Source organism: Caretta caretta, chromosome 1 (genome assembly GCF_965140235.1).
Source record: "Caretta caretta isolate rCarCar2 chromosome 1, rCarCar1.hap1, whole genome shotgun sequence".
Lineage (NCBI taxonomy): Eukaryota > Metazoa > Chordata > Testudines > Cheloniidae > Caretta > Caretta caretta.
The window spans coordinates 10316312-10330365 of record NC_134206.1 but is presented as its reverse complement, the minus strand read 5'-3'; the positions used below and the strand labels follow the sequence as shown (position 1 = coordinate 10330365).

Sequence of the window (14054 nt, the reverse complement as noted above, 5' to 3'; positions counted from 1 at the left end):
AATAATAGGAAAGCACCAATTGTACATACACTCAGCCATGCACATAGAGCACAGTTCCTTATTCTACAAACAGATGCTGTAACTTCCCGTTTATATTTTGGTACTCAGGGGCTCAACTTTGAACAGCATTTTTTCACCCACAATCTAGATGAAAAGTTAGATTTTAACTTTGAGACATTAAAAAGTATTTTCCTCCTAAAAATAATCATAATTTGGGGATTCAGTTTGTATATGCAGGCCTATTTGCCTCATATTTCTCATCCTCTGTAAATGGAGGCTGGATAGTTGATCTTGCCCACTTGTCCTGCCTCCCAGTATGTGGTAATAACTTTCTTGTTAACTAAGCCAAGCTTTGATTTTGCCATGGGTCAGTTTGGGTTTGCCTTTGGTTCATTTTGATGATTATATCCCTAAGTCTTTTCCTTCCTGTAGAATTAATTAATGCAGAGTTCTGCCCAGAGAAGTGTCCATTTTACTTTGCCTTTCTCATTCAAAGGATCACTGGATGGAGATGTGGCTCTCATCCTGCAGTATGTCCTGCCTTCTCAATTTTTAGTTGAAAGTAATACACAACCTATTTCACCTGCAGACTGGGTGGAATTTCCCTGCAGCACTGAGGCTCCCTGACTGCAGTGTATCCACCTTTCTTCTAAACAGCCAGGAAGTTAGTGTCACAGTTACAGAGCTCGCTGCACCTTTGACTCCTCTAGTCTCTCTGAACATACTCCCCTCTTGACTTCCCCTGTCCTGGGGTAGCATCCCATGATTATCCCACCCTTCCGACTGGTCTCAGGCTACAGCCCTGTGTGTAACAACCAGGATTTGTCAGCAGGCCTGACTGAATTTGGCCCAGCAAAACTTCCCTTGAGTTGTGACTAATGTTTTATACAATAACCAGACAACCTTCTTAAAACAAAGCATTGTTGATTCTTAAAAGCAGGAACACAGCACAGCATAAGAGAAAAAAGATTTGAAAACAATAAAAGGTCTATATATATACCTGTTTCAGAGTAACAGCTGTGTTAGTCTGTATTCGCAAAAAGAAAAGGAGTACTTGTGGCACCTTAGAGACTAACCAATTTATTTGAGCATGAGCTTTCGTGAGCTACAGCTCACTTCATCGGATGCATCCGATGAAGTGAGCTGTAGCTCACGAAAGCTCATGCTCAAATAAATTGGTTAGTCTCTAAAGGTGCCATATATACCTGTGTTATCTAAAGCTTGTCATACCTTTGAAAGCTTAGGAAGACCCAGTTGCTTTAGACCTATCCCGCAGGGCCTGTCTCTGAGTGAGTCTGCTCCTCTGAATACTTCTCTGACAACTCCCCTACTCCCTTTTAGAGAGTGACTTTTTAACTGTTTGTTGTCGTTTTGATCTGTTAACTCCAAATCTTGGCAAAATAAATCTTGTAATTTATCTGGTGCCTGGGAGCAGCATCTTCACAGCTTAATAGCACAGGCATTGTTTCTTCACTTCCTGCCCTTTTTACCAGGAGGTGGGTGTTTTACCTTCTAACAGCCCGCTATTCACCTAAACCCCCATATGCATACAGTAAAGATTTCAATATAGTCAGACAGCAAACATTCCCCATGACCTGGTTAAATACAATAAATTAATACAGATCAGTTTTCCTAAATTATTACATATCGGCCCCACGTGTACCACAGTTAGAGCTTCCTGCTCCATTGCTCTTGATGTGGAGGAGGATATTTAAGCTGATGACCCTGGGTGGGAGGCTGACAGGGAATCTATCCTCAGAGATGTAGTTTTTGAAAGGGAGCAGACTAACTGTGTTCATTAGGTGGTGGGTTGTATGACTCTGCAGAGCTGGAGCAGGAGAGACCCTTTTTAGATTAGCCAAATGCTCAAAGGTTCTCTCATTTCATAACTGTCTTGGAAATCCTCTTATTCCTTTCGCCCTCATTCTCTCCTCCTTCTCCTATCTTTCTTTAGCCCACCTCCATATCTCCTTGATCTCTCCTCAGCCTTCCCCTCCCAAAATCTCCATGCTTTCTCTCCTTGGCCTCTGTCCTGCTCCCCTTACCTTTTCACCCCCTTCCCCATCCAGGAAAAAAATGTCTCTCATCAGCTCTCTCCTATGCATGGAAGGGAGACCATCTGAGCTCTGACCTGAAACAGGACAACCACAATAGACCCTGTCAGAACTCTGATGACAATAACAAGAAAACTACTATTTCTACAAGTGCTTGTCCATATGAGTCAACAGTGTAACACTGTTGCAAAAAAAGCAAACATCATTCTGGGGTGTATTAGCCAGAGTGTTGTAAGCAAGACACGAGAAGTTATTCTTCTGCTCCACTCCAAGCTGATTAGGCTTCAACTGGAGTCTTGGGTCCAGTTCTGGGAGCCACATTTTAGGAAAGATGTGAACAAAACATTACCTATGAGGGAAAAGTGAAAAAATTGGGTTTGTTTAGTCTGGAAAAGAGAAGACTGAGAGGGGACATGATAACAGTTTTCAAGTACGTAAAAGGTTGTTACAAGGAGGAGGGAGAAAAATTGGTCTTCTTAACCACTGAGGATAGGACAAGAAGCAATGGGCTTAAATTGCAGCAAGGGATGTTTAGGTTGGACATTAGGAAAAACTTCCTAACTGTCAGGGTGGTTAAGCACTGGAATAAATTGCCTAGGGAGGTTGCGGAATCTCCATCATTGGAGGTTTTGAAGAACAGGTTATATATGTTCCACTCTTGGTGTGCACGTGTCCCATGTGCTCAAGATCAGGATCTCTCAGCCAGCAATGTACTGGCTGCTTTTGTTAGACTGCTCTATGCAACCGGCTTTAGATCCAGGTATGTGTAAAGTCCTCAAAATCCACCTCAGGTGCGTCCCTGTGAATTCAGGATCTGTTCGCTCCTGGGCCCTGTCTTTCAAGGCTTCAGCTTCAGATGTGCTAGGACCAGCAGAACTAAGTCTTTAGAGGGAAAGGAGCATCACTCCTCAGGTAAAGAGGGAGATCACCTACATAAACCTATATTAAGAAGAGGTCCAAGTCACCCCATAGCTCCTGTTCCAATGAGATTCCACTGTCTTAAAGTACTGCAGTACCTCTGAAGGAGCATGGTACCAGAATCCCAGTACTGCAATGACATACTAAATAAATGGCTACTTCAGCACCGAGCACTCCAACGATGGCTGTCATGGTAGAGCATCGTTGGTAATGACCACTTTGATAGAGCTTATATTGATACTGATTTTTTTCGGTACTTACCATATCGGCACCATCAAGTGTGATTTTTTTTTGCAACACCATTCTGGTTGGTACCAAGAAAGTAGGTGGTACCAGGGGATTTATGAGTGTCAGAGAAGCCTGAATCTCCTTTACTGCCTGCAAGAAATAACATTCCTTCGACAGTACCAATGCCCACTGTCACACTGTCACTGGGTGTCTCCTCAGAACAAGCTCCCTAGACTTATCTTTCAGCCTAGTACGTCAGCTTTGGCAGCCCCTCCCCTAGACTTGGAATGTTTATTCTCTTTGTCTTCTGCGTCACAACATAATAGACAGGGGATCCATTCATTATTCCCCTAAGGCCTCTTCATGTGAATTAACTAGGTTGGAAATTGAGGGATTCATTTAGATCTTGTTCTTTTAGGGAGTATGAGGGTAGACATATGCCCTGGTATCCTGTCCCATGACCCCCGGGCCCCTCCCCCTACAACATCCCAGCACACCCTTATTGGAACACCTGGGGTCCTTATCATTTGAGACATCACACCTTTAAATCACCTCCGAGGATAAGTCCTCCTTTGCTACTGTGATAAATGAAGGGGCGTAGCTGCCTTTTATGGACACCCAGCCAGCCAGTTAGCTATAAAGTCCCTCTTGATGGCTGTTATCTGCTTGCTTTACCTGTGAAGGGTTAAAAAGTCTCCCTGGCTGGGTAAAAGAAAGGGAGTGGGCACCTGACCAAAAGAGCCAATGGGAGGGCTAGAACTTTTTAAAATTGGGAGAAAAAACTTCCCTTTGTCTCTCCCCTCCCTTCCGCTCCCCCCCCCCCCCCAGAGAGAGGGGACAGAGCAGGAGAGGGCTTGGAGCTATGCTGTAAAAAGCTTTAAAATCAAGTATGAAAAAGCATCAGATCATACCTCAACTTACTTATCTGAAACCCCAAATATGTAAGTAATTAGGGAATGTCTAGGAAGACGCGATTAGGGTTTTTTCTTTTATTTCTTATTGGCTTGTGGACGCCTCTGTGCTAACCCCAGATGCTTTTGTTTTGCTTGTAACCTTTAAGCTGAACCTCAAGAGAGCTATCTTGATGCTTGATTTTTGTAATTGTTTCTTTTAAGATCTAGCAAAAAGCCTAAGTTCCAAATGTATTTCCTTTCTTTTTGGGTTTAATAAAATTTACCTTTTTTAAGAACAGAATTGGATTTTTGTGTCCCTAAAAGGTTTGTGCATATGTTGTTTAATTAGCTGGTGGCAACAGCTGATTTCCTTTGTATTTTTCTCAGCCTTTCCTGGGAAGGGGGGTGAAAGGGCTTGAGGGTGCCCCACAGGAAGGAATTCCCAAGTGTTCCTTCCTGGGTTCTCAAAAGGTTGGGGGGTTCGCACTTGGGTGGTGGCAGCATGTACCTATCCAAGGTCAGAGAGAAGCTGTGACCTTAGGAGTTTAATACCAGCCTGGAGTGACCAGTATTAATTTTTAAAATCCTTGTGGGCCCCCAACTTCTGCACTCGAAGTGCCAGAGTTGGGAATCAGCCTTGACAGCTACTTATCAGGAAACTGCAGTTTCTCAACTAGCAGTACATCAACCTGAACATTCAGAGGAAATTTCTGAGCAGGAGCTGCCTCAGACCAGTAAATTAGCTTTGCTTATAGCCATATCTTCCTGTTCCCTTGTCATAAATATAAAGGGAAGGGTAACCACCTTTCTGTATACAGTGCTATAAACTCCCTCCTGGCCAGAGACAAAACCTAACAAAAATATTTTTACACACACTTGGTAGCAGGCTTGGTGGTGCTAGTTGCTGCCAGTGAGAAGAACAGACAACAAAAAATGAAAACAAAAGAAAAATACCAAAACATCTTGATTTATTTGGATGTTAAAGTTATTCATCAGCAAGCCTTCAGTTTAGAATTTCAAATTATTAGGCATTATGTGCCTATTATAATTTTCTGAATTATAATAAATTCTCTCACTTCATAAAAAATTTGCCTCAAGGTATCAGAAGAGTTTAAACCATCAATTTCACAGAACCAATTAATTGCAAGAACATCTCTCTAGGAAGCTCTGGATGCTGCTGACACCATACCCTGACCTACGGCAACTTCAGTGTTAATGAAGAGGATATCTTGGCTCTAGGGTTCTAGATCTCCTCAAAAGACCCAGTGAACCATGGAAGATCTTTCTTTTGGACAGTCCAGAACATTTTAGTACATAGACTGCTGATGTCTTTCACTTCCTGAAGGACTCCCAAGCCACTCTTTGCTCTTTTTGGATCTACACTCTTCCCCGAAGAGAAATAAGGAAGATCCTGCAATTCATCAAGACAAAGACATTTGCCCAGCACTTTCTTCCACCAAAGAACTTCAGAGCCTCTTCGAAAGGGGCAATGCTGTCAAAAGAGGAGACCTGTCTCAAGACACAGTCTCAACTGAATCTTCATCTGCACCCAAGCAGCCATTGTGATGGGTTGATCAAGAGTTGCACTACAGTCTGTTCACAGGATCTAGACCCTTCTTCCCCTCCCACTTTGGAAGCATCTCTGCTTTTTCCATGATGCATGGAATTTACCAGTAGGCTGCTGGGTCCTAGAAATAATCTCATCTGGATTCAGTTCCATACTGCTCTTATTCTCTCCCCACCTTTCCTGTTCCCTCTTCAGGGACCCATCTCATGGAAGGTGGCTGTTGCACTGGGGAGAGCTCTCACTTCTGTCTCTCGGAGTAATAAAAAAGGCTCAGCCTCAATATCAGAGGGAAAGGTTTTATTCCAATAATTTCATAACCCTGAAGAAGGGAGATCGGCACGTCGTTCTGGATTCAAGGAGCTCAATACCTTCGTCCATCACTTCAGATTCAGAACGGTAATCCTGGCATCCACTGTTCCATCACTAGATCCACAAAACTGGTTTGCAACTCTTAATTTGCAAGACGCACACTTTCACATCCAGTGCACAGGAAGTGTTTAAGCCTGTAGCTTGGATAGAATCCCTATAGTCTCAGAGGACCCTCTCTTTTGGTATCTATTCAAGGCCAGTAGTGTTTATCAAGCTTCTAGCAGTTGTCTTACCTAAGAAGATAGGGTATAATAATGTAATTTATCTGGACTATTGGCTTGTTCGGGGAAAGTCACCACAGTAGGTGGAATCCACCATCCAACTGATTCTTCATTTCTTCCTTGCTGTCCACCTAAGAGCCAACAAGGAAAAGTCTAGATTAACACTGGTGCAAAGAATAGAATACATGGCTGCAGTAACAGACTCTAACACAGGATGGATTCTGGCTCATACTACTGTAGCTTTCTTACAAAGCATACTCCTTTCAGGCAGCTAGGTGGGTTCAATCCATACTTTTACAAATCAGTATTCCATCGTAGAAACATCAAGGTCAGATGTGTCTTTTCTACCTACTTAGTTCGGGTTACTACTTGTGAGTCACCAAAAGTGGAATATATATATGGAAAAGCCCTTAAAAAGAAAGAACTGGAGTAACTGCAGTTCTTCTAAATGTGTTGTCCATATATATATATTTATTTAATATATATTTATAAATATATATATTTCATGGCCCATCTTATCTATTAGTATAGAGCTCTAGATTCTGCAGTGGCAAAGGAATTCACTGGGAGCTGCTCCATCCTTTGTGCCCTTGGTATGCGAGCACAAGGACACTCAGGGTTTATGGAAGGCCCACCAGACACTACTGCTGGACAAAAGACTTCAATTTTGAGTGCATGTGGCTCATGTGCAACAAGAGTAGAATATATATATATTGTGTATATATATATATATATACAATACATCTCAAAGAAATTCAGGTATTGTCAGGTAAATCACTTTACTTTCATTCATACATACCAGAGCACTTTACAGAGAATGGTAATAGGGCTTGGAGTAGAACAGTAGGCTTATAGACTAGGTTCCAAATTCAGGTCTTTAGTTCAATTCTTTATTCCTGAGCATCAGGCCAGCAGTGCACACCTCTCCCCATTGCTCTCAGCCTAGGAGGCAGAGGCAGCAACCCACATTGTTCTGCCCTCACCTCTTTACCAACTGCAACCATATTGATGAGCTCCTGATTGAACTGGACACAATCCTCCATGGCAGAAAGGTCAGTAATCATAGGCTGGGCTATTAGTGGGATTATCAAGGCACAGAGGATGTAGGGAAGGTCTTATGGGAGTGATTCTGAATCTTCCATGGTAAGATACACCACAACTCCCATACAGAATTCTTCAAATGTCTGTATAAATCTTGAAGCAATTGTTCTTGTTGTTTTTCTTTCAGAGATGTCTTGTGTGGAAGACTACAGTGTGTTAATGTTAAAAAAATACCTCAAAGCAATTATCGTGGGTCCATAGTTCAGACTCCAGTTGGCAATGTTTTATGTTGGGGTACAGAATTTAGTGTTGGGATGGAGGTAGTAGACATTGGATCGGTGAGAGATGGCACAACATGTGGTGATAACAAGGTACTGTAGTAAGTACGGTTAGATTTGTGAACGGATTAAATACAGAGGAGGACTTGAACCCTTGTTCCCCTCTCTAAGTTTCCTTCCCTCCCCTTACCTGAAAAGCTTCTAAGACACTTCTGAGGACAACCTGTTCTCCACAGGTGGCTTAGGCAGACCAGTAGGTACCCCCTTCTTAATCCTTCAAAAGACATGAGTGATTAGTGGCAACAGATATTCTTCCCTTTTGTGGGGTATGTGGAGAGATGATAAGAGTCAGATTTTTCCAATGCTCCTAGGTGCCTAATTCCCATTTCAATTGAAGTTAGGTGCTTAGGCACTTTAAAAAATCCCACTAGCTGCCTATCTTTGGGCACCTAAATACCTTTAAAAATCTGACTCTGGATGTCTCCTACTCTCCTGAATGTGCTAAACTGTCTAAATCAATCTTCATTTTCTCTGTATATGCCAGCACAGGATAAAAAGACACATGCTAATGTTCCAGGAAGAAGGCTTGTACAAAAAGGTGTATCTTGCAACATGCTCTGAGAATAGTTAGGCTTGAGATAAGCCTGCTCTGCCTGGGTATCTGTCTGGGTTTGCAATATTAATCTAGAAGCAAAATCCTCAAATGTTAAAATAGTGCTTAAAAACCTGGAGGGTATTTGTCCCAGCAGTTACATGCTTGTGACTGATGGGATGATTGGGCCCATTTCATTCTTCCATTGGGTGAGTGTACAGGAGTTTATCTAGCTACTTATCTGTTTTTCTGTGACTATATTTTTATTTTATGACTGTACAATCTAGTCTACTAGGTGCATAATACTCACTTTCTCAGCTGTGGTTTTTAAATGCTTTAAAGTTTGTCTTTAAAAATGCAAAAAGGCCCAGGAAATTTATAAACAACATCATTTCTGTACAACTTCTTTAACTCCTGTATTGGTATCTTTTCCCCAACAGCATAAAAGGAAGTCTGCATTCTTCTTTGAGTTACTGCAAAATTGGATCCCACTAAAGGTGCTTGTGTGCCCCATCACAGGAGTTCAGAATGTACCAGCTACACCTTCGTGCTCCCCCTCCCAAGTGCCACTCCGTTCCTTCCCACTGCTTAGACAGAAAGTTGGAATAACATTGTGTCCCTACTGTACTTTGTTACTTTGTAGTTAGAGTAGAAGTTTGTAGTTTGTTTAACTTCCTGTAGTTGTTAATGTTTCATTTAGCCCATTGGCAGTAAAATATATTTTAAAAAAAAGAAATAAAAAATAATAGAGCATAGACTGTATCTGGGAATGATGGCTGAGCCTAGATTTGTTGGGATATATATATATATATATATATATATTCATCACAATGTAGTATGTTATAGGTCATTGCGGCCTGGTATGAATGACGCATGCTTGACATGAATACGTGCGTTGCAAGTTAGCAACTGAAACAAGAATTTAAGGTCAAGGACTATTAGAACTATTTGTGCAAAAACAATCTTATGTTCCAAGAAAAATACAGGAAATCATCAGAAAATGAAATAACACCAGCTGGACTAATATAAAATTATATTAGAACTGGAGGAAGTGGCACATCTTGGATCATGGCAGACCGGCCAGGATTGTCTCTTTGGAATTGTGTGCGTAGAAGGCCTAGTAAACAAAGGCAAAGAACCGATGTCGCGACAGAATGGACTATAAATGTTTGCCTATGACTTCTGCAAATCAGAGTCATTTATTGATCTAGAGCCCCATCTGGATATAGATGTGGTTTTCGCCGGCTCCCCGCATCTTATGAACTTATCCTGATGGAAGGAATGTCGACTAGCCATCAGGACCACTCTGATCTTTGGACTCTGGAATAGTATGTTTGGGGTATGAATGTGGAGTAAGGTTTGTTTTATAATCAATAAAGAGCATTTAAAGTATTATATACCAACACTGTCTCCGGTATCTGCTTGCTCCCCATTCAGTAGGGAGACCTCTCTTGCAGGTCTAACAGATTTCCTGGCTTTAAATCATGCCCCTCTTGTTGAGGAGTGTCTGGGGAGATGAGGGAGAGGGGGTATTCCTCTGACAGAGACCCATGACAGGTATCTCTACTGTTTGGATGAAGAGCCCATCATTGCTAAGTGTCCAATATGCAAATTATTAAGAAATATACATGGAAGGAGAGACAAACTAGAATAAACATTTTCCTCATGGAAAATGCATGAGGTTTATGGTGGATTCTGAACAGAGGCATGTTACCAGAGACATGACACCAAGCTCAGGAGGAGCAAAGAAACCAAAAGAGACTCTACAAAATCCTTCAGTCAGTTAGGGATCCCTGCTGTCCAAGGACTGAGAGAGCTGGACTCCAAGTCAGCTTCTCTTCACCATTCTCTGTCTCTAGTGCTGGGTAGGAGGAAATGTTTTTTAATCGTGCTGTTGGAGTTGGCATGGGAAGAAGCAGGGTCAGAGCTGTCAGTGTTGCATCACCATAAAGAACCATCCCAGAAACCTTCTGAGCTGGTACCGAAGGCTTGAGGGGATAGGAGGGCACAGATGCACTTGTTACACTCCACCATGACACCAGAGTTGTTGGCACTATCCCTCACAGCTCCAGGGTGTTCAGCATGGTCATCCCAGTGCCATCTATATTGGCACTGCCATTACTAAATAAATCCCACTCACCACTGACTGTTTCAGCCTCTGTGGAATCTTCAATATGGAGGGATGTGGCACCGGCTTCCTCAGCACTGATGTCCCTTACAAGTAATTTCTTGACACCTCTCTGTGTCTTCACTAGATCTCAGGATTACTACAGAGCCTGACTCACCAATAATCTCATGGCCATAGCCCCTGCACTGGCTATATCAGGCAGTGCTGCCCCGAGCCTCCCTTAGTTCCTTCTTATCGCCCGTAGCTGGAGTCAGAGCTCTGTGTGGTTTTTATTTCACCTTCTTCTATTTAGTGACTTTGTTCTCTAATTGTATATCGTTAATTAGTACCCTGAGTATAGTTACTTAGATTTAGTGTTAGGTAGTTGTTGAAGTTTTCCCTGGTGTTGCCCTCACCAGGATTTAAACATTGTCTGTTGTTTTGGGAACGATCCCACGTGGAGTATTTGCTGTGTCTAGGTGAAGCCAATGTCAAGGAGTAGTGTTCAATTTGCAGATCGTTCACGAAATAGACTCAAGTGGCAAGGTATCTTCATCTGAAACAGCACCTGCTTGAAGAAGCCAGGCAGCCTGCTTTGGCACAGAGGATCTCATCAGCTCAGAGGTTGCCCTCTAGTGCAGAGAATGCTGCCACTTCGCATCCTGGAGCTGGCACCTCTTTGAGGAGGCAGAGGAGTAGTTCCCCATCAAGTGCACCGAGGAAAAGGTCATGTAAGACGGGACATGGAGTGGCCTCGGTCATTCAGGACTTATCTCCCTCCCCCAGAAGAAGCAATGAATCCTGGTGCACGGCATGGAGCATGTCCTGTCAACCAGGGAGGTCAGAGATCCTGTACTGTTAACCCCGGTTCCAGCCCTGAGGCATCCACTGAGTCTGATACCAATGAGGGCAACAGTGGCACCAGCTACTTCCATGCCGGCAACATATCAGGCAATAGCGGACCTCCTCTGCCTTTCTGTCCTCAGCTCTCTGTTGGTCCAGAACTTTGCCAGGGCTGTCTCCTTTATAACCCTATTGGCTGGCCAGGCCACTGAACTTAAGAGTCTGTCAGTGCTTCACCCAAATGCTTCCCTTCCAAACTCAGTGGAAATGGGGCCAGTACCAGACCCAGCACAAGGATCTCTATGGCACTAGGAACTTTGGTACCCCCTATGGCTGGCACCACAAGTGTTGCCATGTTGGCAGTCACTGCCTTCAACTTTGGTATCATTGGTTACTTCAGTACCAATGCTGACTCTGGTGTCAACCCCACTCCCTGCACTGGAAGCAACAAAGGCATACTCAGTGATGCCAGTGCCATTTCCACTGTTGGTGCCAGCCCCCTTGTCATTCTAGGCTATGGATGAGTGGGACCAGCTACTCACACCCTCAGGGTTGGCTCACCACTATCCCCCAAAGCCCAGGACCACTCGATAATTGAGTCAGGACCTTCCTCTTTCTTTCTTCCCATCACCTGATTGAGAGCTGTTCATGGAACACTATGGGTACCAGGATTGGCACACATCTCGTTATCTGATGGAAGCCCCTGCCCTGGCACCTATGGGCCACCAATGCCCTATGCATACCAGTAATCTCCACAAAATCCATGGGACGATCCTCAGTCGCAGAGATCCCGCTCCTCGTCCTGCTCAAGGCCAAGACCACTGACTACATCTATGGCAGTGACTGTCAGTTCACCACAGCTGCAGGTACTGGTGAGGCTTCCCCTCAGGGAGCCTCCAGAGTTGTCCTGCCTGGACCAATCAGCCCTGGAGCAGGATCCAGCTCAGGCACACCTACCTGCCTCATTCTCACCCCTGGATGGTTCTGTGGTGCTGGGATGTTCCTCCTCTTTGGTACCAGAGGATTTCAAAGCATACTAGGACCTGTTACTGCGTGTGGCTGCATCTCTGAGTAAGATGGCAAAAGAGAAGCTGTTTTCTGTGTGGTCATTAGCCCATGGAATTCAACCAATACTGTCTTCTATCCAGGACATATTGGAATACCTGCTGCACCTTCAGTCTTTGGGACTTGAGCTTAGTTTATTCAAAGTGCATTTGGCAGTGATACTGGTATTTCATCCCCCTAGCAAGGGAAGATCAATCTTCTCCGATCCCATGATAGCAAGGTTCTTAAAAGGGCTTCTTCACCTACATCTGCCAGTCCAAGAGCTAGTTCCTCTGTGTGACCTTTAAATAGCCATAGTGGTGCCAATGGGGCCTCCTTTTGAGCCCACAGCATCTTGTCCCTTTCCACTCTTCTGTTGGAAAACTGTTTTCCTGGTTCCAATAACATCTGCAAAGAGAGGGTGTAAGGAACAGGCTCTGATGGCAGAGTCTCCTTATAGAAGATTCTCCAAAGATAAGGTGACTTTACAACCATACCAAAAATGTTTGTCTAAAGTGGCCTCTCAGTTTCACTTGGACCAGGCAGTATACTTCCCTGTATTCTTTCATAAGCCACATTCATCTCTGGAGGAGCAGCGTCTCCAAACATTAGATGTCAGGCAATGCCTAGCCTTCTATTTGGATAGGACTAAACCATTTCATGCTTTTCCTCACCTGTTTGTGTCATATGCAGATCGCATGAAGGGTCAAGTGTTCTCTTCACAGACCATCTCTAAATGGATAATATCTTGTGTCAAGACTACATATAAAATAGCTTTGGCTATGCCACCTCAGTGGGTGCAAGCTCATTCAACAAGAGCACAAGTAATGTCTGTAGCAATCCTCAGTGACATTTCCATATTGGATATTTGCAAGGCTGTTACGTGGTCATACATACATACATTTTCGAACCATAATGCCATTACCACATCTTCCACGGCGGATACAAGATTCATAAGGGTGGTCCTGCAATTCTTGTTTAGGTAGACTCCAAGGCCCTCCTCTTGGGAGGGGTACAGCTTGTGAATTACTCAAGTGGAATACATGGCTGCATCTTTTGCAAGAGGAAGAAATGGTTATTTACTGTAACTGTGATTCTTCGAGATGTGATGCAGAGTATATTCCATGATCCACCCTCTGTACTCTCTGCACTGGAATCTCATCTCATGGATGTTCGGGGTGAAGAAACTGAGGGGGGGGGCAGTGTCACTTCATCTAGCGAGGGGAGGGGGCTATGGCAAAAGGCGTGAGCACTGCCTAAAGCCCTACGTGGATACACAAACATGTATCCGCATCCGATTCGCTATCCGCAAAAAATATCCGCGGATATCCGCAGATATTCGTGGGTTTGCAGGGCTCTACACTGGGGGCCAGGCTGAGGCCCCGAGGCATCCCCCCTGCCGGAGCCCGGTCGGGGACAGCCACGTGGGCAGCTGTGGGGAGCCTGCGTGGAGTCACAGACCCTCCACCTGCCCTCAGCCAGGCGGTAAGCCTGGCGGGCGGGGACACAGTCAGGGCTGCTCTCAGCCCCCCACCCCCGCCCGCATTGCGGGCAGGTGGAGGGTCCGACACCGCTCCCCAAGGCTTCCCAGCTGGGCTCCACACTGGCCTGGCTGGGGGGGAGGGGGAGACCTGGGGAGCTGCCTGGGGGCTGCTTGGGCTCCACGCCCAAGGCAGGTGGAGGGTCTGTTGCAGCTCCCCACAGCTGTCTGCCCAGCTCTTACCATAGCCTGCGGCTCCAAGCCACCACCCTCCCCGGATGGAGCCAGGTAAGGGAGAGCCGCGCTGGCAGCTGTGGGGAGCCGCAGAACACCCTCTTCCTGTGCTGGGTGGGGGGCCTGAGCAGCCCCCCACCAAATGCCTCTGCCACTGAGCCCCCCGTCAAATGTCCCAGCCCCTC

At 44.7% G+C, this 14054-nt stretch overlaps 1 protein-coding gene across 1 annotated transcript in view; it reads left to right on the top strand.

The window, feature by feature from the left end:
• LOC125637428 (disintegrin and metalloproteinase domain-containing protein 9-like) overlaps positions 1-14054 on the top strand; it is a 107013-nt gene that overhangs the window by 86400 nt on the left and 6559 nt on the right. The window contains exon 16 of the mRNA XM_048851833.2: positions 7479-7662. Coding sequence (XP_048707790.2) covers positions 7479-7662 — 184 coding nt within the window. The remainder of the gene's footprint in view (positions 1-7478; positions 7663-14054) is intronic.